We start from the raw sequence: 27129 nt of genomic DNA, 5'->3' as shown, positions 1-27129 counted from the left end.
TCTGTTCTAACAGCTTTTATTGACCAGATGAGGGATCAGCTTGACTACAGCCCGTGCCCTGCAGCCCCTCCAGGTGACAGCTCCATACCCTGTTCTTTCCAACACTGGGGCAGTGAGGCCGCCCCTCCCCCTTGCTCCTGACCTTGGGGTCTGGAAGGGATGGGGGTGATGTGGCCAGAAGGTCCCTGGGGAAGGGCGGGGTGGAGGAGCAAGGCCTCACGGGAAGGTTCTGAGGACGGGCGGAGGGGGGTGTCCAGAGCAGACAGAAGCTGTGTGTCTCCCTCCATATCTGAGGGCCAAGCAGGCGTGGCAGGAGCAGAGCGCTGGCCTGGGCTGTTGGGGACAGAGGGGGAGCTGCCAGAGCAGCCTCAGGACCCCAGGCTGGGGGCAGAGCTACCTACTCTCCAATTTGGGCCCCTGAAAAATGGGAGTGTGTGTTGGGGGTGTTTCAGTAGGGCCCCCCATCAAACAGGGATCTCGGTGCTGGGACGTCAGACCACACTCTGGCTTTGGGATTCTCAGGCCTGGGTGTTCTCCCACCTGAGGGGATGACACGGTTCCCCAAAGCCACCAAAGCCGGCTCCTGCAGTCCACGACCCTGTCTGCACCTCTCTCTGTCTGCACCTCCGCCACCCAGGCCTGAGCTGGGACTCCCCAGGCCTGTTCTGAGGCCTACCGAGAAGCCACCCTCTTTCCTGCAGAGGCGAGTACCTGGGGTCCAGTAAACCACATCGTCCCTGGCCCACCTTGGCCCTACCGCCCTTAACACTGGGCTCCGAGATGTGGGCTCAGGGTCTTGGCCAGTGATGGTGGAGGCTAAGAGCAGTGGTCTGTGGGGCAGGGGTGGGGAGAGGGCCATCCCACCACGATTAAAACCACTGGGGCTCCTGCTGGTGATGGCAGCAAATCCCAGGCAGGGGGAGCCCCTGAGAGGAGTGGGACCTGGTTTGGGCAGACCCCCACACCAAAGGGAGCCAGACACCAAGTTCCAGTCACTAGTGACGTGTGGCAGGGTTGAGAGGAGTCCTGGAGGTCGCCGCAGCTGCCAGGAAGGGAATGGTGAAGAGAGCACAGCGGTGGGCAGGTGGGCGGGTGCCGGTGAGCTCACTCAGAGTGGACCAAGGCCCCCGCTCCTTGCCCGAAGCCGAAGCCCTTGGGCCCGAAGTTTTTAGCATAGCATCCTGCAGAGAAAAGACAGGTGAGGACGCTCCCCGCCAGCCACCCCTCCCGGCCCCACCCATGACACATCCTGGCCAGGCCTCTGGAGCTGGACAGTCCCCTGGACCCCCACCTCTACAGCCCCCCAACCCCAGCAGCAAGGAGCTTCTTGCTGGCCGCCCCTGAGATGACAGGAGAAGCAGTTCTTGCTGTGACAGCACGGGGCTAGGAGTCAGGGACCACGCTGCCCCACCGCCTGACTTGCCCCTGACTCTGGCCAGGTGGCTTTCTGCCTCTCGGCTTCTCTGTGAAATGAAGGGTCTGGAGCTGAGCCCAAGGCCGGGGCTTGGTTTCCACTGAGCAAGGGTAGAACTGCTTAGCCCCCCAGACCTGCTGCCCCCCGAGTGAGAAGTGGAGCCACCCACCTTTGCAGTAAATCTCGCCGTCTTTGTCGGCCAGGGTGGTTGACTCAAGACCTTTTCCACACTTGGCACATCGGAAGCAGGACTTGTGCCAGGACTGGTGGGAAGGAAACAGTTAAGGCTGCCACCAGGGACAGAACGGACACAGATTTTCAGATTTACTGGGATCACAGACCCTCTTGAAAATCCGACAAAAGCTGTGAACTTCTTCCCAGAAAGACGTTCCCACAGAACTTTGTATATAATTTTAGGGGGCTAATGGACCCTCTGAAGTGCACCCTGGGAGGTCTGTGGTCCCCAATCCTATAGCCACGGACTGCCAGTCTGGGGCTGTTACCTCCTGAGGGATTTGAGCTCCATCAGGACTGGGAGACGCAGGGAAAAAGGGTTACCCCTTGGTGGTGGGCTTTGAAATAAGGGACGGAGTTCTAGCCCAGGGCTCAGACTCCCTGAGCGGAGAGAGTTAAGACCATCTGTGCCAAATGCTGGAACCCACATGTCAGGAAGGTGTGTCACTGGCCCGGCTCCTCGCCTCTCCCCAGGACAGCTGGGGCCGCCTTACCTTCCCAGCACCAATCACCTTCTCCGCAGCATAGACTGCCTGGCTGCATCGGGGGCAGCGCTCGGAGCCACCGATCTTCTGGGCAAACTTGGATGCGTTGGGGTTGGTGGTGGGCCTGTGGCCAGGGGCCCTGCGTGAGGGTGGACGTGCGGTGAGCGTAGCTGGTGCTCGTGGGCAAACCCTGCCTCCTTCTCTCCTAACCGGCCACAAGGCCAGGGCCAGCAGGGCCTGGAGGGTCATGTCCCGTGTCACAGATGGACAAACCAAGGCTCAGCACAGTCTTACCTTCCTTGAAATGTCCTACTTCCCTCAGCCACCTAGTTAAGATATCGGGATCACTTAACAACTCATTTGCTAAGAATCGCCCTCCATTGCCCCCCATTCCTGCGGCCTGTCTATCACCAGATTCTTTCGAGGAGAAATCTGCTAATAAAGCATTTCCACTGGGCCATGACCTTGGCTGAAATGTGGTAACTCATCCATCACTTCCACCCATCCCCCAACGCCAAGGAGCAAGCGAGACTGACTTCTGACAGGCACTGTTTACAGCAGGTCAGAGGTCAGTGGGTGCTGGGGACCTGGTGACATTCTAGCATTTCCAAAGAAGGGACATGACGTCCCGCAGCAGGAATGACAGGCGGCAGAGAGGCTGGTCTGGCTGATACCCACTGGCTGTGGGACCCTGGCAAGTCCCTGACACTGAGCTCAGTTTTCCTACCTATGGACGTAGGAGATTGGACCAAGCCATTCTGGGCGCCCTCTCAGCTCTGACCCCTCCACATGCGGAGGCCTCGCCCTGTGTGATTCCCCGGGAGACCCCAGCTCCTCCGATGGCCTGACACTCAGTGGACGCACAGTGACGACCCTGGAGGGGTGCTCTGAGCCTTGGGGGGCCCTCGTACTCACTCCTCGTGCCTGATGCCCAGCGACTCGCCCTTGTCCGTGCTGAGCGTGCCTGCGCCCTGCCCGTAGCCGTAGCCCTTGGGCCCATACTTCTTGCCGTAGCAGGACCTGCAGTAAATCTCCTCACCGTGCACGGCCACTGTGGTGCTGTCCAGGTTCTTCTTGCAGACCACTGTGGGGAGGGGCGAGCTCGGTGAGGGGGCATGCAGGGAGCGAGCCCCTGCAGCGGACGCTCTCTGAACATCTCTGAGCACTTGTCCTACCTACACCCTGACCTATTGGGAGCAGCCGGGAGGGAGGTTAGGACGGCACTGGGCAGGGAGGTGACAGGGAGGGGCTCTGCACACCAGAACATGAGGAATGCCGGCCAGGCCACCTCTCCTGGGACCGCGTGTGCCGTCCTCAGTCCCCAGCGGCAGTGCACCCCAGGGTCCAAATGGGGCAAAACAGCCTAGGCTGACCCTGGGCTGCAGGAAGCCTGGTGTGGGCCGCCTTCACTCTGCCCTTGACAAAGAGACCACGTGCCCCGACAGGAGGGGAGAAAAAAGAAAGGAAGGAAGAGAAGGGCAGGGTTTTCCTGTCTCCAGCAGTGGGCTCCAAGCAGGACAATCCATGCATGATGGGGTGTGCAGTGATGTGCCCAGAAGAAAAGTTCAACATTTATGAAACGCCCAGCATGGCAGGCTTTGAAATGAGACACAGGTCAGACTAGTCCCAGCAGCATTTGAAGTTTCCAGTCTCAGTGACCACTGTGCCTCAGGAGGAAATGAGGTCAGACCCTGGGAAGACCGTCCTGACTCTTGGGTAAGAGGTGGGACTGGGGGCAGCCGCAGAAACCCCTTGGTACCGCCCTGCTCTTCACAGAGGAGCTCGCTCAGCCATCCAGAGTAATACAGCTCAGAGCCCAGAGTCCAATCCCAGCTCTGCCCTCGCCAGCTGTGAAGGTGGCCAAACTAAAGGAGCTCTTACTATGTGTGCCTGACTACGTGTGCCTAGTAAATGGTGAATATCATATGAAGTTAGTGCCATGGGGACAAAGGGAGGGGAGGGACAGGCCCAGGCCTCTACAGACTCAGCTCCACACTACATCCTATTATGTTAACCTGGGGACTCAGTGTGCCCCACGCACTGTACCCCCAAATCCGCGCTTCTGAAGATGGAAACCGCTGGAGAAGCTGTGTGTCCTGCCTCCCTCCCTCCCGGCTCAGCTCCTTGCAACAGGCCATCCTCTTGCCTTTAAAGGGTCAGCTCCTCTCTCACGCTGAGCCCCACGTTGGAGACTTCAGACTAAATAAGGCCCCTCTCGCCCTGCCCTTGAGATCCCCACCTCATTCCAGCCCAAATACGGCGCTCCCCGCTGCCTCCCAGGGCTTGGCTCCGAGGACAGAGGGAGAGGGAACAGCAGGCCAAGGTCTCCGACATTCCCTTCTAGGGTGGGAAGTGGGGAGTCGGCCTGGGATTGCTTCCTGTAAGACCCAGACTGAACTGGAATTCCAAGGCCAGGGAAGACAGAAAGCAGAGGCAGAGTGGCCGGGGGGGACAGAGGTCCCTGCTGACTGGTCTCCCAACAGGCGCCCCAGGAACTCAGCCAGAGGAGACACCAGAGCCTACCAGCTGGGTCTCTCCAGACAGCTCCCCGCCGTGCCAGCTGAGCCAGCCCCCCGGCCCCCAGTCCCAGGCCCCTGTGGGTCTCTGCTGCACCTTGTTTCCAGGGAGCCCGGCCACTCCGCCGAGGCCCACCTCCCACACCCTGGCCTGGCCCCCTGCCCCTCCACCTCCCTCAGGAGATGTGGTCTAGGCACCCATGGGCTCCAGCGCAGACTCAGATCAGGGGAATTTTGAATGAAGGCCTAAATAAATTTCTACCAAATGATGTGAAGCCAATAAAGAGAGTTATGAGGGCATCACCATACTTATCTGTTAATTAATTAAGTTATTTAGCATTTGTACTTCTGGACGCCACCTGGCTAGGTGAGGCCTGTGATGCCATTTGGAAATGCAGAAAGCGCAGCCCCAGGTGAGGGGGCAGCCCTTCACCCCACCCCGAGAGATACAGTGATTCTCTCTGCTTCCAGAAGGAAACCAAGGCCCACAAAGAAGTTCAAGCTCACAGAACTGGCGAGAAGCAGGGCTGGGCAAGGGCCCAGCATGACGTGGCTGGGTCTGCAGCCCAGGTCCCTTTCAGGCAGGCCAAGTGTGTGGGACCAGGTGAAAACTGACAGCAAACCTCTCCCCGTGGGCAAGGAGACGCTGGTGTCCGAGAGCGTGGGGGCTTCTGGGAGGCTCCCCTGCGCTCTCGGGTTCTAGGAGCTGCCCAGTGCCATCAGCTACCACCATGGTGTTAGGCCAGATGTGACCTGCCCAGGAGAGAGCCGGTCACAGTTCAGAGAGGGGCGCTGGCCTCAGCCTGGGGCAGGTCCCCAAACAAGGAACTGAGCTCTCCTGTCTGCTAATGGGAACTGGCTGCTGCCACTGAGACCACAGGAGTGGGCGGCTGGCCCTCTCTGTCCCTGCTCCCGGGTCAGAGGCCAAGCCCAGGCCGAGGCCATCCTCAAGGCCTCGCCTGTTCCATCAGCCTGTCTTCCTGTCTGTCCCAGACCCAGATAGGGAATATAGGTGCCAAGCTGAGCTGAATCCAGAGCCAAGGACCAGACTGGTCAAAGGGACTCCTGGGGATGCACTCAGGCCTGGCTTGCAAGGGTCTATGGCCCTTTCCCCCATCCAGGCCCCAACCCTGCCAGCCTCTGTCTTCCTTAGGAGGAAAAGGCCTTTGATTCTGTGGATTGCTCTGAATTCTTGCACTCAAGCCAGGCAATTTTCCCTAAACAAGAGAAGTCACAGTCCTTCTGTTCTAAACGCGTTCTTGTCAACCACTGACTAAGTGCACAGTGCCTTCCAGGCACTAGGAATGAACACGGAGCTGCCTCAGACCCTGGGGCCCCCTGGAGCAGTGCTGGGAGACCCCAGACACAAGACAGTCCCCTGTGGCTGTTACTGTCCCAAACCCGCGCCCAGCCTGCCTTTCTACAACTGTTTCTAATACTCGACACCCTCTCACACCCTGTTCCTTCCTTCCTCTGCCACCCCCTGAATTCCTGACTCCCCCCAACCGCCTGTGCCGACAGCCTCTCCCCCACAAGCAGGACTGCAGGCCGGGCGCCCCTGGGCCACTTCTAGCTGGTGGTTAAGCAACATTGCAGAGCCACAAGGCCCTGCAGGGGCCTGGCCAATGCCAAGCCCTTATTCCCACTGAAGAAACAAACCGCTTGAAAATTCCTCAGTGCAGTGAACTGCTGATAACAAGACGCGGCTGTTTGTGGTCCTCGGAGGGCGGAGGCCAGAGCTCAGCCAGGCCCCACTCGTCACACACAGCCCGTGGGTGGGGAGGGCTGGGGCCTGCGGCCCTGAGCTGGAAGCTCCCGCACATCCTGGTGGCCCAGGGCCCAACTGGACCCTGCTGTCTGCATCCCAGACGGACTGCCACGGGACAGCACAGACTCCCCCAAGTTTCTTCATGTGACAGACAGGACCCCACTTCCTGGGTCTGCCAGGCGGCTGGGCCTCCAGCCCCTGTGAGGTCTCTGCACCACACCATCTTCCCTGTGCGTGTGTGTGTGTGTGTGTGTGTGTCCAAGGGGTGTCTTATCACTTACGGAACACTCACAGTGGCTTTCAGTGCGGCTTTTCTCCTTCATTTTAATTCTCCCAGCCCCGCCATGAAGTAAGAATGATTACCTCCCCTGTTAGAACAAGAAAGCTCACCCACAGAGAAATGGACTAACCTGTCCATCAGCACACAGACAATAAAACTGAATCAGATGCGTCCCGGCTGACCGGATGGGCCCTGAAAGCCAGCTTCACGTGCTCCCACCATCCCACTCTGCCTGCCCTCCAGGAAAATGCCTGTGAAGCCGTTGCCTCTTATCACTAGACCCCCTGCTCTGACCACAGTGAACCTAGGGGAGGCCTCTCCACGTCGCCCCTTCCTGGGTGCTCGGAGAACCCCCCGGCCTGGGCACAAACCATGGTCCTGGGCAGCCTGCCCTCTCCGGCTGCTTGGCATTTGTCCCCTGGTCTCCAGGCTATGATTGGAGCGGCTCGGGCTCCAGGCTTTAGCAAGTGGATCTCAAAGGCTTTGGCTCCTCATCTCCTGAGCCCAGGCTGTGGGAGCAGGAAGGGACAGGAGAGAAGTGAGGGCTGGCCCAGAGGGGCGGGGGAAGGGACAGCCAGCTCTTCCCCCAAAGCTGCCTTCTAACCAGGGGTATTCGGGCCCACAGGCTGGTGAAATTGTGGGCTAAAAGTGTCTCCGTCCCAAGTGACGGGACTGTGGCAGAGAGAGAAAGAAGAGAAAGCTGAGTGGAAAGTTTTCCTAACGAAGTCTTAACAGCTTGGCTCTTGGCCCCAGTGCCGAGGGCCGCCACCCCCACCAGCTCTGGCCGGTTCATCCCCTTTGAAAGCAGCTTCTGCACGAACAAAGAGGCCTTAAGTGTTTCCCGCCCCAGCTGCAGCTTTAGCCAAATGTCAAGCTGTTTACATCCCACGGGGCTGGTTCCCCTGGGTGCTGACAGGCCCAGCCTGTGGAGGTGCTCCTGCCTGTCTCCATGGCAACCGCAGGGCCTGGGCCGTACTCACTGCACAGGAAGCAGGATTTATGGAAGCTGCTGCCTTCACACTGAACCTCCTCGGCGAAGTACACGGTCTTCTGGCAGACCCCACATTTCTTGCCTCCTCCCCAGTTCGGCATTCTGAAACTGGACAGAAACGGGAATCAAAGGACAGAGCTGTGGAGACGTGGGCTGCCGGGACGGAAGGCCACAGGCAGCAGCGCAGAGGGCCCAGCCCTGGCAGGACTTCCCCACATCCTCCTCCAACGGCCGCCTGGGGCTCTGCCGGTGGGATCAACAGATAGGCACTGGGCAGCTGTGCCCTTGTCACCCGCTGGGCACTCTGCAGGCTGTCAATAGGCGCCAGATACCGGTTCCATATGGGAGACTGAGTAGCGGTAAAACCAACCAGCTGCTACCGCTGTGTCTACACGAACGGAGCTCATTTGGAGCAAAACCAGCAGACAGACGAATTCATTAACCACAAATGAACTGTGCAAGGTTCACAAACAGGCAGAACTCACATTGTCCCAGGGTGAGCACATGGGTGCTTCCTTGTGGGGGAGGGGTGGCCAGGGGTCCCTCCAGCGAGACTTTCCCCACTTGCAGGGCCCCCGGATGGGTCCTCATGGGCAGAGGGGGTGGGGAGCCCATCACAGGGGCTGCCTGGGACCTTCCTGGCAGTGGACACACTCGTTGCTCTTCACCCCAATGTGCCACTGTCCCTTCACTGGGTTCCTGAAGGGAGTCCCCCAACCATGTGGAATGGCCCAGCTGAGGCGTCCTGGGCAGATTACTCCCCAGCAGGCCCCTGGCTCCCACCCCACCCATGTTCCTCTTTCCCTGGGACCCGCTGGATGTGGGCCCTGAACTCAGCATCTCTTCCCTCAAACTGTCGTTTTGCTGTCCTTTTTCATTTTTGCTCCTGGCACCACCACCATTCTCTGCCTCACTCAGGAAGCTCGGCCCTCCCTTCCCCTTCTCATAGCTTGTCCTGCCCCAGGTGCCCCTTTACCCAGCACCCCACCCTCCCCTGCATGAGGCCAGCTTTCCCCTTCGCAGGTCTGGACTGACTGCGGCTTACGCACATCGGGACACACCCCACAGCTAGGGTTTCTCTGACTACACCTGACTGCTACGTGCCTTCCTCAGATACCCCACGGGACCCGAGCACCCAGATTGCTGGGCCCGTCTACTGAGGCCTCATGGTTCCTTCAGCCCCTTTCTGCCCTGAGGACCCCAGGGGCTTACTGCCTGGTTGAGCAAGAGCTCGGGGCTGCAAAACCATACAATCTGGAGGACAGTTCAGTAAGAGTGGCAACGCGTAACCACCAACCGTTTCCCTGACTCAGGGAGGTGCTCCCATCCCCAGCTCCAGGGCATAGCCTGGCCACTCAAGCCCACCACTGAGACCCATTCCCTGCAGGGGCTACTTCTGTAACGGCCGTGAGATGTGCGGGGCGTGCTGCTGGAGAAGCTTCTGGAGAAAACGTGCTTGTTGACATGGAGACACCAGGCTTCCTGTGCCTTGCCTTTGACAAGGTAACTGGACGTGACGCTAGAACTCCTGTAGCTGATGACAGACTGAAACATGCCTACTACGTGCCAGACGGAGTACCTCACCCCTTTGCATCCTGACTACCACATGCCCACTCTCCTTACAGGCAGGAGAACAAGGCTCAGAGACGCCGGGCCACCCACGTGCAGTCACTCAGCTAGATGAGCTGGAAATGGCATTCAACGCAGACCGGCCATATCTGAGTCTTGTCACCCCAACGCCATGCTGCTACCCCACTGTGCTTGAGTGCCAGCACACGGTGGCACATAGGACACCAATGCCCGGCACTCCCCTTCCTCTCCAGACCCTGAACCAGCGGGGCACTCCTCCACGCCCCAGGAAATCCCAAGGGAAGAAACCTCCCCGATCCCATGGTTGGGAGCCGGTTCCAAGCAGTGTTTTGTTCCTGGACACACAAACCCTCTCCCTCTGGGGGGGACCCACAGCTCCCCACAGGCCTCCCCTTCTGTGTGCTGGCTCCATGTCAGGGCACACATCCAGCAGGGCCCAGGGACCTGCTGGGAAGGAAATCTGCCCAGGACGCCTCGGCTGGGCCATTCCTTCGAGCCCGGCCATGTGATTGGGGGTCTCTCTACCAGGGCTGTAGCGCCTTGTAGAGCAATGAGTGTGTCCACTGTCAGGAAGGTCCCAGGTACCCCGTGTGGGTGGGCTCCCTACCCCCTCTGCCCATGAGGACCTGTCCAGGGGGCCTTCATGTGGAGAAAGTCTCGCTGGAGGGAGCCCTGGCCACCCTTTCCCCAAGTGGGGCAGGGCGCTCTCTTTTCCCCACCTCCCCTTTCTGCCCAGCCAGGTTCCCTCTATCAGGAGCTGAACTACCTTACAAGGAAAGCTGCCTCTCAGTTTCTGGATGCCGAGGCCTCCTTCTCCACTGCCTCCCCAGTTCTGGGGACAGAGGCCCTGAAGGACACTGAGGACAGTCGTTCCCGAGGTCAGAGTTCAGGGGTACAGCTCAGTGGTCAGGACAATGGAGTCTGGGATCATGCCTTCCTGGCTGAAGGGCTGCGGCCAAGCTACTTTCCATTCTGAGCTCCAGTCAGCTTGTCTCGAGCTAGACGACACAAGCCTCAAATCGTCCTTCTGAGGGTTAAAGAGGGACACGTGAAGTGAAGGCGCAGCGCCTGGCACACACCACGTGCTCATTCTGCTCGTCACTCACGGGACGGCCTCCAGGAGCAGCATACGGAGCAGACGCAGGGCACAGGCTCATGCTCACCCCAAATCTCGTGAGAGTCGGGCTGACGTGACGGGTTCAGTGTGGTCATGTTTTGAGTTTGGTAAACAATCTCAGAAGGACACGATCCTTCAGTGCCCGAAGGACAGCCTCCTGTCATCAAACCGCTGATGTGATAAACCATTCCGTGTCTTTACCTCTCCAGCGGAAAAGCCCTACGTCTCCCGGTCCCAAATCCCCTGTTCCCTAGGCCCAAAGAGCGCCTTCGGGGCCCAGGGTTCACGTTCCCCACCCACTCGGTCTGGCAGAGACCTGTCAGGGGTTGGTCTCGCGTTACCTGAGCTGCGTGGTATCTGGACAGGCTCCAGGAGAGCCGTCACCCTTTCCAACCCCACAGCCCCGCCTCTCCCTGCTCACCCCCACACCTGGTCAGGGTTCAGGGCACATGTCTTAGAGGTGACCCCGAAAAGCCTAGGAAAGACCTCCCCTGAAAGTACCAGTCACTCGCAGGGGACAAATGGCTGCTGTGGAGAAGCAGGCCCGGCCTCAGCTTCCCGTATCCCACCACAACTTCTTCAGCATCCAGCACGTGACTTCACTTCTCTAAGAAACTAACCAGCATCACTCCAGGCCCCCCAGCAATGAGGCCCGGTCACTGCTGGTCATTCTCGCGCAGCTCCCTGTCTCTGCTCAGAGTATTCTCTTTTCAAGGCCACACCCCGTGGCCCTAGTGGGACTGCGAGCTGACACGGTGGCACAGTCTATCTCTCTTCCTTTCCTGCTGGTCCCCTAGTGCCTTTTACAGCAGAGCTCTCCCCCCTTGCAGTTCAGAAATCTGAAGGTCAACCAAGGTAGAAACTGGGGTGTATGATTTAACTATTTTAAGACTATGACAGGAAATCCTATATTATAATAGAGTGTCCCCGAGTAATCAACAGATGGAGTTTCTTTGCTTTTTGCTGGTATCACCTGAGAGTGGTAACAATCCATGGTCCATGCTGAAAAGGTTGGAATGCTTTCTCTTTGATTGATGGTGTGTGTTTTTTAAAATGAACACTCAGACCTTATAAAAACAGGTTGTTTGCAGCTGACAATTCAGGAAGCCCCGTCCCACACGTCCCGCCTCCTGGTATACAGAACGCAGGGTACTCTGGACAGGGAGGCTCTGGTTCCTGGCGGACTGAGTTGTGCTTCAGCTGCCAACCTTCTATTTCTTCCTTCTTTGTCCTATTGAGGTGCAGATGGCTGCCTCTGGCCCTTGGGAAGCCCTGGAAATGCCACAGTCTGGAAAGGCTAGCTGCTGCGTATTTACACTTTACCATACATGGGAATCGTTCAGCGCTGATGTCAACAAATTCCTGGGGAGCTGCGTCTAGAGACCCGCCATCACCATAGCGATTCCTGACAGCCGGAAACCCAGGCAAAGCTCTCCTGTCAGTACCCAGGACCGCCTCCCCTCCCCCACCCGCAGCCCACTGTGTGTGTGTTTCCTCATTTCCTCACCCGGACTCTTTCCCAGGCTTTTTTCCTGCCCTGCAACCCTGGCACCAAGATTCAAACACGCATCAGACCTGGGGAGAGGGGAAAGCGTACCCATTGGGATCTGGGGCCCCCCTTCCTGTGTCCCCTGTCCCTCTTCCTGACAGTGAAAACCTAGGTCGTGAGTGCTAACCCCCACTCCACGTACAGCTGACAAAGCCACATCAGCTTTCAATAGTGTAGAAGCTGCCGCAAAGCACGCTCGCTGTAAAGCTAATGTGTTCACAAGCGGTAAGTATGTCCTTAGCGGGTTGAGCTAGAAAGAGAGAACACAGGGGAGCAAAGAAAATAGTACACTGGTGACTGAGGTGTGTTCGCAAGGCGTTTGTCCCCAACCCACCAGCTGCGACACTGGCAAGTTCCTTATCACCTCTGAGCCTCAGTTTCTTCCTCTGTAAATGGGGCACATGTGTGCCGACCTCATGTTGTGCAGCACAACACATGAAGGGTTTGGGTCAGTCCCTGGAACATAACAGGTACACATATCTGCTTACCACTATCTTAAGGAAAGGCCAGCTCGAACAGTTGTTTTTGAGTTTTGTGCTTTTTCAGATATTTGTCAATTTGCCCAAGTATTGGCACATGGTTCAGTGGGAGAAAAAGGTCCTTTTATTCTCATAAGCACCTCAGTGTTACTGCATGACTCTTCAGTCCTCACGCCAGCCAACCTTCACAATAAGCCGGGCTAGCAAAATACTGAAACCTTTAGCAGCCTCTCAGAAGCGTGCCCACCTTGCTTTCCCCACCAGAACAGTCACGGCAAATAGAACGATGCTTTTCCCCCCTCACCTGGTGCTCAGTATGACTCACATGAAAAACTGGCCAGTTCGCAAGGTTTCTGGGTTCAGCAGGACAATCCCACTAAGAGCCACTCCTACCCCACTCATCACTTATTGGCCAAATATTTACTGATATTTACTGATCGCCAGCCAGTGTCAACACTACATGCCTAGCCCCAGAGGCAGATGTTTGCAATTAAAAAGAAAACATGGGAGCCAGGAAGGAAGGGGCCTGGGCAGACCAGGGGCAAACGGCTGTGGCCGAGCTGGTGGCTCTGCAGTTTCTCCCCTGCAGGCTCCCCAGACCCTGACTGGACACTGCTCCCCTCGCCCTCCTTGGGCCCAAACCGCACCTTCTGCCCAATAAACTTCCTTCTTCCCGGGATGACCGCTCTGCACCATATCTTCCCTGAGGCAAAGGATCCAAATGATGGGATAAGGGCTACCGAAGGGCTGAGGAAGGGCTCTCTGGCAAGAAGACGTGACCCTGGGCTCCCGAGCCAGAGTGGCTGGACAAGCAGAAGACTGCAGCTGAGTGAGAGCAGGGTAGGCTCAGAACCCGTCCAAACCCCATCTGGGACAAGCCCCCCACTGGCACTGAGATCACAGAGGTAGCCAGCAGCTCCAGCCTCCTCGGTTTCTGGGAGGGGGTGGCGGAGGGCGAGGAGCAGACAGTGGTTGAGGCCTAATGTGTTTCTGGTCTGCGCAAGCCATTCCCAAAGTACTACCCCCAAAAGGAACTGAGCAATGAGACGTCATTGTCCAAGGTCACCTTGTATTAAGTGGCAAAGCCAATGTCAAGACACTCAGCCAGTCTGCTTTCTGAACCATCTCTCACCAAGACTCCAGGCTGCCTCTTTTGATACACTTTCTACCAGAGTCCAGTGGATGTCCTGGGTGCCACTGTGACAGGACCCCAAGGCAGAGCCCTCTGGGCTGGAAGCACCTGCCCACAGGCTCACCCCACAGAGCAGGGGCTGGGTGGCTGGAGCCCAGGCCTCTAGGGAAAGACCTGAGCAGATTACAACGGCTCCGGGACCAGGGGCTTGCCGAATCCTCTCCCCTGAGAGTAAGTAAAACACCTGCCTCGCTGTTTGTTGGGTAACATCGCACGTTGTTTCACACCAGCCGCCTTCCTGCTCCCCAGCCTTCAAGGGCTGAGGCCACAAAGCACCCACTGTGGGTTCTTTTGGGGTCGGTAATGGTCCCCACCTGGACTGGGACGTGGGTGGGGCAGGTGAAACGTTGCAGCTTCCACCCAGTTCCTTCGGAAGAGCGAAAAACAGATGCCCTAGGCCGGCCCCGAGGCCAGATGTCCCCCGCCCCACCCGCGGGCTCGCTCTCCAGGGCAGGAGGGTGAGGGAGGGGGTGGCACGGATGCCCTCATCCCCCTGCCGTGCCATGAGCGTCAGGGGCGCGCAGAATCGCCCATTGTTCTGTGGCGGGACCTGCAGGCGGCGGGGGTGCCGGGCGGGGCCTTTAGGACACGTAGGAGCCCGGGCGGGGACACCCAGCGCCTCCCGGAAACAGACGCGCTGAGGGGCTGAGGCCCCTTCTCCCCACCCCGCGCCCACGACGGCGCCACTTTTCCTCCCGATGTTCCCGGCAGCTGCCCCGGCCACGGCGGGCGAGAAGGACCCGGGGGCTCTCGGGGCGCGCGGTGCCTGGGGCGCCCGGGAGGAGCGGGCGCGCTCACCTGGCGCGCTCACCTGGCGCGCTCACCTGGCGCGCTCACCTGGCGCACTCACCTGCAGCGGGTTCGGGCGGCGCGGCGGGAAGCGCTCTGGAGTGGCTGCGGGGAGCCCGCGCGCGCCGTTTTGTAGCGCGGAGGAGGCGGGTCCCGTCCACGCCCACCGGTGGCCGCTGCACACTGCACCACACCAGGCTGACGTCAGGGCGCCCAGCCCCGCGGCGCTGCCCTCCCACCCCCAGAGCAAGGCAGCGCCCACGGCGGGCGGACGGGAGCGCTGGCTCCGCCCGTCCCTGTGGACCCGCTATGACCTCGGAGCCTCTCAGGGTTTTTCTATCAACCAGATGGTAAGGCGGACATGTGCTCTGAGATCCCTGATAAACTTGCACCCCAAGAGTATGGGTGGCGTGGGGTGGGGTCTCACGTTTGCGTGTCCTGGTGGCAAGGTGCAAGGACATTTGGGTGCCAGACTGAGACAGGTGTGAGCTCCCATGTCGCCCCTGCCGCTTACTAGCTGAGCCCTTGGCCTAGACACTTGGCCCCTCTGGGCTGCAGGTCCGTGTCTGTGAGGGGGGTCACCCCCGGGCTGTGGGGGTGGGTAAAGGGAGAGCCTGTAGGACCGGCAGCCTTCAGCAGTGGCCTGCCAGATGTTACGTGCTCAGTAAATGCTACCTTGGTACCGCTCCTGTCCCCTCAACGGTCCCCAATCTTCCCTGCTGTCCAAAGGAGAATGCCCCACCCACCCCAAAGCAGCCGATCTGAACAGTGGGGGCCTCCACGCTTCAGCACACAGACTAACCTCTTTCACCCCTGACGGGTCAGAGGCCCGGTCCCCAAAGGCTCCCTTACAACCCCAAGTTGCTGAATTAGCTCTCTCCCAGGAAAAAAGTCGAGCATCATATAACCCAGAAAATGAAGTATTTATCTAGGTTTTTCTTGCTTTCTGCCACCAGAAACATCTTTCCTTCAGCCAGGCCCATCGTGTAAACAGGGCCTTCCGAGATTAGGCTGTGTAGGAGCACCGAGCCAGTGCTCCTTGCAAGATGTAGGAGGAGAATCCCTGGTCCTGCCTGCACGGAACAAGCAATGGACAAACAGGTATGTGAATTAAATTCCAGAACTACCATCGGCCTGACTTCGTGGGCTCGCTGCCCAAAGCTCGTGCTCTCCTGAGGTCACCCTCCCTCCCTTCAGTTCTCCAGAGTCTTGCCCCAGATTTTCCAGAAGGGCAAACTCCTGCGTTTCCTTCTTTGGTCTGGGTTTGGCCCCATGGAGTCATGACACAGCTGAGGGAATTTCCCAGTGACAACATGCCCACCTGTGCTATGAAATGTCCTAGGGAAGGTCCAAAAAAGGAGAGCGGTACTGTAGTCACCCTTGGATTTCCCGCACAGGATCTTCCAGCATCTTGTAGATAGGGAGGCTATAGAAAGCGGCACTGAAACTGGAATGCTTGTGATAGAGGTGGTGCAGGCAGAGCCGAGAGAGACTGAGGGCTCAGTGAGTATCTCAGTAAAGTGAGTCCCACGGATGTTTTGGTTTCCCAGTGCTATGAAAGTTATGTTTACACCATATGTATCTATTTGTATCAAATGTGCAATAACCTACGGCTAAAAAAACAATGTATGCACCTCAATTAAAAAAATACTTTGTTGCTGAAAAATGGTAACTATTGTCTGAGCCTCCAGCCAGTGGTAATGTTTTTGTTGGTGGAGGGTCGTACGTTGTTCAATTTGTTAAAAAAAAAAAAAAAAGGGCTGGCCCGGTGGCTCAGGCAGTTAGAGCTCCATGCTCCTAACTCCGAAGGCTGCCGGTTTGATTCCTACATGGGCCAGTGGGCTCTCAACCACGAGGTTGCCAGTTCGATTCCTCAAGTCCCGCAAGGGATGGTGGGCAGCGCCCCCTGCAACTAAGATTGAACAGGGCACCTTGAGCTGAGCTGCCTCCCGGATGGCTCAGTTGGTTGGAGTTCATCCTCTCAACCACAAGGTTGCTAGTTCAACTCCCACAAAGGATGGTGGGCTGCGCCCCCTGCAACTAAAGATTGAAAATGGCAACTGAACCTGGAGCTGAGCTGCACCCTCCACAACTAAGACTGAAAGGACAACAACTTGAAGCTGAATGGCACCCTCCACAACTAAGATTGAAAGGACAACAACTTGACTTGGAAAAAAGGCCTGGAAGTACACACTGTTCCCTAATAAAAGTCCTGTTCCCCTTGCCCCCCAAAAAATATATATTTAAAAAAAAAGCGTGGTATCTGCAAAGTGCAACAAACGAGGTATGCCTGTCCTCCTAATTACACTATAACCACAGGACTGCCCCAGGCAAACCAGGACGTATGGTCACACTGCACGTCCACCCAAAGACTATGCCGGGGCACATGTCTTAGGAGCTGTCCAGACAGAGCTGGAGATGAAGGAACCAAGCAGGCCCTGCCTTGTCTGCTCTTTTCCTAGAACCTCCCACTGCTTGGTCATGCCGACCCTCTGGGCTTGGGCTTGGACAGCCCATTTACATGTAAAGAAGACCAGGGGGTCAGGGAGGACTCCAGGTTGAGATGATCAAAGGGGAGCCAGGGTTACCACCACGCGTACAGGGCTACACACAGGTACGGCCCAATGTTGAAATCGCAGAAACAGCCTCAGTGCCTGGGACGTCACACATGCCAACCGCTCCTTAGGGCGGAGATGCTCCTTCTGGCGGACCTCAGTTACGTGACTGTACCCAGGCTGCCCCCCTCCCTGGGACCCTGCCCCCAGCAGCTTCACCTCTGCAGGGACAGCCCACCAGAGCTGCTCTGTGTGGCTCTGGGGCCAGCACTGGCGCACGGCGTCTCTGAGGCTCTGTCCAGCTCTGGGTCTTCCTGGATCTGAGGCGAGTAAAGGGGACAGGGACCCTTGGTCCCCTCTAGGCGGGGTCCCCTCTAGGCAGGGTCCTAGAGCCTCTGGGGGTCACAGGGGAAGTGAGTCTGACTGCCAGAGGCAGACACAGAGGCAGGGAAGTCTGGGTGTCCATGCCAGGAAGATGAAGTGCTCAGAGGCAGGAAAAGGGACATCCACCTGCAAAGGAACAAAGGGGCACCACAGAGGTTGCCAGTTGCATCCACTGTGAAGCATGGAGCATGTTCTAGGGGCCTTGAAAGCTGACTCAGGAACTTCCTCACAGGAGGCTCAGGGCGAGGCCCTCAAGGACTGAGAAAGCGACTGTTTACCTTTGCAAATGACTGCTTCCTCTCCCGCTCCCCCGGGCCTGAGCGAGGGAGGGCCACTTCCGCTGAGCTCCCTTGGCAGCCTCCAAGCCACCGCCTCTGAAAAGAGGCCTGGCAGGCAGGGTGGCCCCCACAGTGAGACTGTGAACCGGGCAACAGGGCCGCTGGGAGTGAAAGGGGAAGGGAGCCCTGGGAACCGCGCGTGGCCCGCTATTCTGAGCCCCACGGGCCTGGGGAGAAGGGGCTGAAGGCCCCAGAGGTTCCTCTGACAGACGCGGTTCCGGTCCCTCCGCCCCCTTTGCTCCTGACCAGTCTGTTTGGCTCCTGCTCTAAGGCCTGTGTGCTTGCTGTTTGCCAGCCCAGGACACTCCAAGTTGCTGCTCCCACGTTCTGTGTGGCCCTCCGGCCGACAGCAGAGGTTTAAGGCAGCGACGTAGATTGGAAATGACTGAATTTCAGGCAGCACCTTTGCCGCCCTGCCCCACCAGGGTGGATGGTATGAAGCTAGACTCCCAGGTAGAAGAAAGGATTGGTGACGTTTGGAGGCAGCAGTCCCAAGCCATGCCCAAGAGACAGCTCCCTGGCTGGGACGGTCTCGGAGGGCAGGGCTGGAGCGTACTCTCCTCTCACTCACCCAGGGCTTCCCCTGGACCAGGAGCCAGTTTAAACGTTTATGAATTAACTCATCTGGGCGCTTGCAGAGTGATAACCAGGATCCGGGCCGCCACCTGCTGGTGAAGTTGTGAATGACGCTTCTGCGTGGCCTCGGCCGCCTAAGTGACCGTTCAGTGCGCGACAGTCAGAGAGCCGGGCTTAGACAAGCCTTTTCTCCCAGGATCCCTTGGTGCTTAAATTCTTCTGACTCTCACTCGACACATCCTAGGTTTCCAGCAAAGAAGCTGAAACTGTCTGGGACACTGGTCAGTGGAAAAGGCCTCTGAAGGTAGCGGAAGCTGTTCTGTAACCCAGAGCCCTCCCCTCCCCACTGGCAAACGGTCTCTCCCCAAGATCCGTTTCCTTATCGCCCGTCCAGACCGGGACACGAGCACCCACTCTGTGACAAGCGCTGGGCCGGGGCCAGGAGCACGTGGCTCGGGCCTTGACAGGGAGAGGAAATGGGGTGTGCACCGGCCGTGGCCTGGGGGCCGCTCAGGCAAAGGTCTGGGCGGTCAGGAGGGACGGAGCTCAGGAGGGGGGCTCCTCGGAGGGGATCAGGGACCCTGTATTTGTGCTGATGACCGTGCCGAGCTGGACCGTAAAGGGTGGTCAGGCATCTGACGTGTGGAGATGGAGTGTTCCCGTTACCTACGGCTGCGTGCCAAACCACCCCCAACTCAGCAGCTGAAAACAACAGCAGCCGTTTCATTTTCTCTCACGGTTCTGGGGTCCCCCGAGCTCAGCCGCACCGACGGTTCTCGCTTGGGACCCATCCTGCGACGACACTCGGAGGAGCGCTGGCTGCGGTCATCAGGACAGCTTGCTCACCCACATGGCTGGTGTCGGAGGCTGGCTGGCGGTGGGGACTGTCAGCCGGGCGGCACCCCTACACGCCTCTCCACCAGGCCTGGACTCGCACACTGGCCGCTGGGTTACAGGCCAGCACGTCCAGAGGGAGTCAGGAGGAGCTGTCCTGCCCTTTGTAACCCAGCCTGGGAAGGCACATGGCACAAGGGACCCTGGACTGTCCTGGGAGACGCAGTCACGAAGCCCCAGGCAGGGGCAGGGAACCCCTGTCACGTGTGAGTGGCAAGGTTCTGGAAGGGCATGTGGAGGGGGAATAGTATCGCAGCCCTTCTGGGAAAAGTTTGGCACAAGCAGGGAGGTCACTGAGGGGGCCCTCCACTGATGGCGAGTCTGGAGGTGCATTTTCTAAGACAGAAAAGATTCTGGAAGACGTGAGTTTCATCCCTTGGTTGTGCAAAATGATTTTTAAGATACCTACCCACCCAAGTGCTCGAGACATCAGCTTGCTCAGTAGTTGGTTTTCCTAAGAGCCTCACACCAACCTGTCTCATGGACAAGGGGTTATTACAGCCAAGGTTATCTGGCAGCCGCAGGTGTAAGGGGAGCATCAGACCCCACAGGAAATGAAGAAGTGAGAGAGGGGGGTTGGGTTTTATTGCTCTCTTTTCCTTTCTGATTGAGCGGCTGAGCTTGGCTGGTGGTGCAGCATTGCTAACAGTTTCCCAATTTTAGGTTCAAGGAGATGGGCAGCAGGGCGTTTTCCAAGCCACAGAGGCGGAAGGGCATACCTCTGGGCTGTCTCACTCCTCCCAGAATCTTGGTCTGGCTTTTATTCTAATTTCTTCTCGGTCTCATCGAAGGAGCTCCAGATGAGGAGATTCGGAGCAGGGTGTTTCCTCCCACCCCTCCCAGACAGATTGCAAGGTTTTTCCAATACTCCATCCTCCCTGGGGCTGCAGCGAGGAGAGCGCCAGCAGGGGTCAGCAGTGTGACACATCTGGCCAGAGACACTGCCTGAGCTGAGGGGACCTGAGAGCACCTTCCGCTGAGGCCTTGGCACCACTCTGAGCGACGCCACCTTGCCCTGAATGTGGCGGGGGGTGGGGAAAGGCAGAGGCAGCCGAGCCCAGACGTCAGCCATGCCAAATCACCATCTGGTTTTCTACCGGGAGGTTTATGTGTGTTGGCACATGCAATGCATTGTGTCCAGGTCTGGATGTCAGAGGACGTGTGTCTCGGATTTGCCTTGAAGTTTTCTGAGACCTGGGATTTCTGGATTTGGGGTCCCCAGGCTCCCCGTGGATGGGCCATGCCTCACAGCCATGTCCCACGGTGCCCGCCAACCCACGCCCCATGCAGGCTGGGCTGGGAATGGAGTTCTCCCAGGGCAGCCGTCAGCGGCCGAAGCCACGAGAGCCTCCTCCACCTCCTCGGGCCCCCTGCCCCGGCGTCTCCCAGCCCCAGTCCTCTGGGCACCCTGCCCCTCAGCTCCACAGCACCCCACCTCCCAGGAGCACTGGAGGGGTCCCATTCAAGACTTCCATGGCTCTTCATGTGGTGGGGGTGGGCGGCCAGAGAGCCGTGGAGGGCGTGAGGGACAGTGGCATGGCTGGACGCATGCTGGGCTGGAAGAGGGCCCCCGTCTGTAGCTGAGACTCCCAGGGCCCCTAGCACCTTCCGGGTAGCCCCCACGTGCTGCTGTGACAGGCAGATGCCAGGCCTTTCCACCTGCCTTTGGAAAGGAGAAGATGGGCCAAGCCCGGGTTTCTGCTTTCCCAGGAGTACAGTTACAGCAGCTAATGGAGACCACAGGTACAGCGGGGGCAGCTGGGCCTGTCACTCACCACATGCCCTAGAGCTGGGGCAGGGGGTGCACGGGGAAACTGGGATCAGCGTTCCAAGTGCCTTTCCCTGGAAAGCCCAAGGCGGGACCCCTGGCCAGGCTGCCCCACACCCAGCCTGGCTCAGGAGCCTGGGTCCTCCTCTCGTCTCGCTGCCCAGCCTTTGGCTGCAGCCAGCTCCTCTCCCTTTCCTGGTGCCTCTGCTCAGGCCTTTGCAGGATGGAGCTCAGAATCTTGGCTCTGGGTGGCTCCCCCACAAAATTGGGAGGGAGGGCTTGGCAGGATGGCTCCGTGTACATGCAAACGACTTGCCATTTTAGTGCCTCAAACCACAAATGGGTTGAAAGGCAAGGGCTCCCAGTCTGAGGCCCAGGTCCTACGTCGTCTCGTCTGCCCCGCAGCGCAGCCCGGCGTGTGTTAGCAGGCTATGGTTACACAGCTAAGAGTCGGTGAGCCTGGGCGGGACTGCAGCGCAGGTTCTAGGCTTGGACTCCGTCCCCCGGGTGCACAGACCGAAGCCTCCCGCCCCCCGGGAGGCCCCTCACCTGGTCCATCCCTTCTCCGGACTTCCCTGCCGAGACCGTCTCATCTGCCCTGCTCACACAGCCAATGTGTCCTCCACAACCTCTATCGCCGTGTTTGGCAACGCAGAGCCCCCGACACCTCCCAGCCCCGCGGACACCACAGCCTCCGAATCCTACGGGGCCGACTCCCAGCACCCACCTTCTTGTCGCCCGCCCAGCTGCTCCCCCGGAACCCTCTCGTGGGCCTGAAACGACTTCCTTGCCTCCGTCTCCCTCCCTTCAATGCCCCGCCTGCACAGCTCCTTTATCCCCTGTCCAGACACTTCTCAGTGTTTTAAGAACATTCATTGATGTAAGAAAATGCCCAGAGCATACTAGGAGCACCTTACGATTTTATTTGCCACGGTGTGAGTAATACCTGAACACGTTCCCCTTGTGAGAACAACACCACCTCAAACATACAGCAGAAAGTCACGCCCCTCGTGATGGCAGTCGGCAGCAGGGACCCCTGCTCCCAGTTTGCAGGGACACACGGAATGAGGAAGCTCTGGGGATGACGAAAGGTTCTAAAATGTGGTTGTAAACACGACAGGTTGACTGCAAATCATAGAAGCACACCCTTGCAACTGCATTTTATAGTGTGCAAATGACAACTCCACAAAGCTGCTGAAAAGAAAGAGACGTCCTGCAGCCGGGAGGTGACAGCCGTTCCCCACTGCCCACGTGGCTGCTGCTGTCCACCTGTCCTAACGCACACTCGAATGCACGGGCTCAGGAGCCAGGTGCCTGGGTTCAAATCCCAGCTCCAGCACCCACGGCTGTGAGACCCAGACAAGGTATTGAGCTCAGTTTCTTCACCTATAAAATGGACCTAACAACGATACCTGTTTCATAGGATTGCTGCCAGGACTCAGTGGGTTAATACATGGCAAGGGTATTGTAAGCACTAACTGGCAGTGCCCTCTCCACATTGCCACACCAGAGCCAGGCTTCGTAAAGGGCAACGTTTGTGCCTGCCGACCCCACCCCGACCCTCCTAGCCCTCGGAGAAAACTCCTCTCTTCAAAAGCCATCTTTGGAAAAACACTGTGATGGCTTTCTGCTCATCTCACTTCCTGGTAACAGAGAGGGGGAGAAACATGTGTTCCCGATAAGGCAGCGACTTGCTCACTCTCGTAAAACACTCATCACTGTGCCAGCCTGTCCCCACAGACTGTCTCTCCCAGGTCCTCGTAAGCTCCGGCAATCGACACAGAGGGAGGGCCCTTCTTTCTGGGGACCCTGAGGCCAGTCCTGGTGCCAGAATGGCCACCGACGAGGACAGTGGCTTTGCCCGTGCCCTGTGCCACCGCACCAGCATGAAGCCCCTTGCTGCCTAACGAGCCCAGCTGAAAAGCACAAGGCTGTTGGTGGTCAGAGTTCCATCACCCAAACATGAGTTTTCAGGCTCTGAGCCCACGGCCAGTGTACTGACGGGGGTGGGGGCGGGGGTGGGATAGCCGCAGCTCTGCCAGTGCCTGCCCAGCACTGCAGAAACCACTTCTCCTCTGTCATCTCACCGAACCCTCCCGAGCCTTGCCAGGTGCTCACTGCTGTCCCCTGGGTGTCCACACCCCATGACTGATGAGCAAACTGAGGAGACGACTTTAGCAAGCAGCCAGCCCTGAGCGTGGACTCCCAGTGTTTTTCCACTGTGCTTGGGGGGGAGGGCGGGGTCAGAGCTCCCCCAGAGGCTTTAATGACATGCAGTAAATGCTCAAGAAAATAAAGCATGTGCTGTCCCCACAGCCCGACACGGTTCCTCCTGGGCTACAGAAGGAGCTCTGACTGCTGAAGCCCCACAGCCCAGCCAGAGCCCCCACGCACTGAGACCTCAGGGGGCCAGGAAAACAGGCAGAGACCCCAGGAAACTGGGCTGGGCCTGAAAGTGTCACTACACCTCGTGGGGTCCCAGCGCTCATCTCAAGCCAGCTCGGAGACACTGGGCTGATGTACTAAAACCCATTAATCACACTGACTTTAGTCCTCTTATTAACAGTTTCCTGCCCCCAAGGGGACGGGCTGTAAGCTGTGGGTGGCCACGGGGGACACAGAGGCTGCTGAGTGTTAGGGAGTCTCACTAAGCTCAGCAGGGCCTGGAGGCCACTGCCTGGGTAAGTGGTGGGGGGAGGGGACACAGAGTGACCAGGGTCCCCTGCAGGGAGCCTGCGTCTCCCCGCCCCCAGCACTCCCAGCACCCCACCCCTCTCCTCTCCCACAGCCAGGCCCCTGCTTTCACCTCTTATTGATTTTCATATTTAAGGAAAGTCCATTTGCTTGATTCAGAGCAACTGAGCCATCACCACGTCCAGTGGCAAACCGCTTACTAAGTGGGTACTTGGCAGAGGCCCCGTCCAGGATGGGGGCTCTCACCCCCCACGGCCTGGCTTCTCCCTGCTGCCCTGTGCTGTGTCCCCTGTTTCAGGAGCCTTCACCCCAACCACACTGGCCCGTGTGCTTCCTGCCCCCCAACTGCCCACATGCCATTGTGTTTGTCTGCTACTTCACTGTTGGACGCTTGTCCATGGGACCCTTGGAACAGGGGCAGGGGGACTTTCACGAGCTGCCCCTCACACGTGGGAGACACAGGAGCGTGCGCACTGCTGGCAGAGATTTAACCCTTACCTATCATGGCTTCAGCATTCTTCCTCATTCTGGGCATCACCCAAGGTAGGAAGGACGGTGCCTGGTGTCACCAATGCGGGCCAGGCCCCGTGTCCAGCCCTGATCAGCAGGGAATTTCCTCAGCGCCACTGTGAGTGCACTGTCAGTGCCCCCTATGGCCACAGCCCCTGTGACCCGGATGGGGGACTCAGGCAGCCTCGGGGGTTCTCATCACTGGGTGACACTAGTGGCACAGTTCAGAGACTCCCAGGGAGCAGGCATTTTTGGTTTATGTCCCTCAAACCCCAACTTCCAAGCCCACGGCCCTGGAAACAAATCAGCCTTTATGTGTGTCAGATGGAGCTGGCAAGTCTTCGATCCCGTCTACTGGGTCCCTTTACCCGCAGGGCGGAGCGGAGCGCAGCCGCTGGTCGCCTTCTGCAGAGCCTGGAGGCCCCCAGGCCAGGTGGCGGGTGTGGGAGGCCTGAACCCCAGAGGGGTTGCAGCCATTCGCTGAGGCCCTCGGTCCTGCGGTGTCTCCGCGTCCTGTCATTTTTAGCTCCCCTCCTTTGCCCCGCCTCCCACTCCCACGACCCCTTAAGAGGAGGGGCGGGGCGGAGTCAGGAAGTGGGAGGAAGGCGCGCGTTTTATTGAGCACCTACTACGGACGCCCTGCGGGCACTCCTGGGGCCTCCCCTCGGCCCTGACCGAGTCCGGGCGCAGACTGGGGGCGCCGCGAGCAGCGGGGGCGGAGTGCGAAGCGGCCCGGAGGCGGCGGGTCCGTGCGTCTCCGACCCAGGCGCTGCGAAGGGACGCGGCCCCAGGACGCGCGCGGGCGGAGGCGGCGGGCCCCGGGCACAGGAAAGGCTCAATTGTGCACAGGCTTCCGCCCCGCCAGCGCCCTCCCGGCCGGGGGCGGAGCGGGCTTTGCAGCGCCCAGTCCGCAGGGACCCAGGCCCCCGCCCCGCGGCCGTGCAGCTGGCACCGCGGGCGGCCGGCGGGGCGGTCCGGCGGCGGCGGGTCACCAGGCCCCGCCCCGGCCCCGGCCCGGGGGCCGCACTTTGTCCTGGACGCGCCTCCCTCCGCTTTGTGGGCCGGAGCCGGCGGCCCGAGTGCGAGCGCCAGGCCGGAGCCGCGCGCAACTTTCTCAGCGAGGAGGGGGCGCCGGCGGCGCGGACCCGGGACCCGAGCGCACGCGCACCGGTGAGTGGCCCGCGCGCGGTGGTCGTGGGGCGGGGGCCACGGCGCGGGGCGCGGGCGGCGGGTCCTGGGGGTGGGGACCGAGGTGCGCGCGGTGCCGGGAGAGGCTGTGGGCGGCTGCGGGGAGCGGGGTGTCCGCCGTCCCCACGGGGCCGCCGCCCGGTCCGGGCCGGGTACCCAACGCCACCCTTCTCAGCCTCGCTCTCCCTTCGTGGGAAACACCTGCCCGAGAGGGCGCGTTGAGACCCGAACCCCAGCCCCCGAGCGCTACGTCACCTCGCGCCCCGACTGCCCAGCCGAGCGCGCGGAGCGGCCGGCGCAGGTGCCGTGGCGGGCGGTTCCAGATGTTCCCTGGGCGCCGGGGAGCGCGGAGCAGCGCCCTGGGCGCGTCTCCCCGAGCTGTGCTGCTCGGCGCTCCCGGAGGAGACCCCGCAGGACGGACAGGTCGGGGGCGTGGGAGAGCTCACCTGAGGCGCTGCTGCTCCGGCCCTCGCGGCCCCTCTGTCCCCAGAGGGGACAGAAACTGGTCCTAGGATTGATTTAAGCGTCAGCCGGTGTGAGGAGGGCAGAGAGGGGACGACACGAATGGGGGTGGGGGGGACGCGGGGAGGCGCTGTGCAGGGTGCCGGCCACCCAGCAGACACGGGGCCTCGTCCCCCGGAGCCCAACACAGGAGACGCGGCTGGTGAGTCAGTGGGACTCTGTGAGGACAGCGCAGGGCGCAGCTGGCGCCGGCGCAGCGCCGCGCGGACCCCCGGTGGTAGCCTGCTGCGCGTCTGGCTTCCTGTTTCAGCCATTGGGAGACCATTGGCTCGTTCAAATCCAGTGCTGAGACGCCTGCAACCTCGTTCGCTCTGCACAGTGTTGCTGGGCTTTCCCCTCGCGGCGTCGTGTTTCGGCCGCGCTGTGTCCTCTGCAACTTAGGAGGGGGCAGCGCGTCCCACACAAAGAACCCTCCCAAGCAGGCGGAGCTCTCACTCGGAGACCACACGTGCACGTGACTCCAGCCTGCTTATGAACATTTTTTATGCTGCTTTGAATTTTGGTTAGTGTGTCTTTGGGATTAAGCTGGGAAGGGGACAGGGGCTGGCTGAGACTGGATTTCCTCCCTAAGCTGAGATCTGTGCTGATGCTCGCTTTCCCTTGTGTTTTTTTGGGGGGGGGGTCTGCAATCTGGGTATCAGCCTGTGGAGCCAACTGCCTGGATGGTCTGAGAGCAAATAATTCCTTACCTCAGCACCTTGGTTGTCCCCTCTGTAAAATGGAGCTGGTGAAGGTTGTATCTGCTGGAGGAACACAGAAGGCTTTTCGTAATGTGCTCCAGCGTCTAGGGTCTATTTCCTGACCTCCCCAGGTTTGGAGGGAGCAGCCCCCACTCCAGACACCTTGGGGCAGGGTTCATATTCCCCTTTGTGTTGTAGACCTGGGGGTGTATTTCCCTGTGAAGGCCTTTCAGCCAAAGACCCTGTCTGACCACCCACAACACCCAGCACATAGTAGGTACTTTATAAATATTTCTTGAATTAGTAAAATGGGGGGAAAATCTAAGTATCACCCAGAGGCCTCCCAGCCAACGCAGGTACACTTTTATTCATTGTTGGGGCGTTATGTGATTTGTCTCCACCCGCCTTTTCCCCTTCAAACTGGTCCATAGTGAGATTTGCCTGCAGCTGGGCAAGGCTTAAGCATTTGGGCCTTTCTGGGATCTCCTTGGGGATCCTGGGAAACTGAGAACAGGAACTGTTTTTCCTTCTGACCTGATCCGACCCTCCCTGAATCTATGTGAGCCTCTGGTGTCAGCTCAGCTTTGGTGCAGGAGAAAAGAGTGACCCGGTGGAG

General features: G+C 59.2%; 2 protein-coding genes across 8 annotated transcripts in view; one reads left to right on the top strand and one right to left on the bottom strand.

Annotated features, from left to right (window-relative positions):
* On the bottom strand, positions 1–26046 carry CSRP1 (cysteine and glycine rich protein 1). Of its 3 annotated transcripts, none has more exons than XM_081038921.1 (6): positions 25758–26046; positions 7678–7796; positions 3049–3217; positions 2143–2272; positions 1584–1677; positions 1–1181 (listed from the first exon to the last, which is right to left on the bottom strand). In XM_081038921.1, the coding sequence occupies exons 2-6, from the start codon at positions 7787–7789 to the stop codon at positions 1105–1107; spliced, it is 582 nt and encodes a 193-aa protein (XP_080895047.1). In that variant the 5' UTR covers positions 7790–7796; positions 25758–26046; the 3' UTR covers positions 1–1104. The 3 variants fall into 3 exon arrangements, with proteins under 3 accessions (XP_080895047.1, XP_080895045.1, XP_080895046.1); XM_081038919.1 differs by lacking the exon at positions 25758–26046 and adding an exon at positions 14466–14588; XM_081038920.1 differs by lacking the exon at positions 25758–26046 and adding an exon at positions 10045–10366.
* NAV1 (neuron navigator 1) overlaps positions 25161–27129 on the top strand; it is a gene marked incomplete at its 5' end in the record, with an annotated part of 179078 nt that continues 177109 nt past the window's right edge. For all 5 annotated transcript variants that reach the window (XM_081038912.1, XM_081038911.1, XM_081038909.1 and 2 more), the window contains one exon: positions 25161–25293. The remainder of the gene's footprint in view (positions 25294–27129) is intronic.

This window comes from Rhinolophus hipposideros (genome assembly GCF_964194185.1).
Source record: "Rhinolophus hipposideros genome assembly, chromosome: 26".
Classification (NCBI taxonomy): Eukaryota; Metazoa; Chordata; class Mammalia; order Chiroptera; family Rhinolophidae; genus Rhinolophus; species Rhinolophus hipposideros.
This window is presented reverse-complemented; position numbering and strand designations above follow the sequence as displayed.

Bases quoted from the DNA above. Each gene is read 5' to 3' on its own strand.
- CSRP1 (XM_081038921.1), bottom strand. From the start codon at position 7,789: ATGCCGAACTGGGGAGGAGGCAAGAAATGTGGGGTCTGCCAGAAGACC. The intron at 3,218-7,677 runs GTGAGTACGGCC...CCCTCCCCACAG, and splicing joins TAAATCCTGCTTCCTGTGCA to TGGTCTGCAAGAAGAACCTG. The intron at 2,273-3,048 runs GTGAGTACGAGG...ACCCTCACGCAG, and splicing joins CTGGGCATCAGGCACGAGGA to GGCCCCTGGCCACAGGCCCA.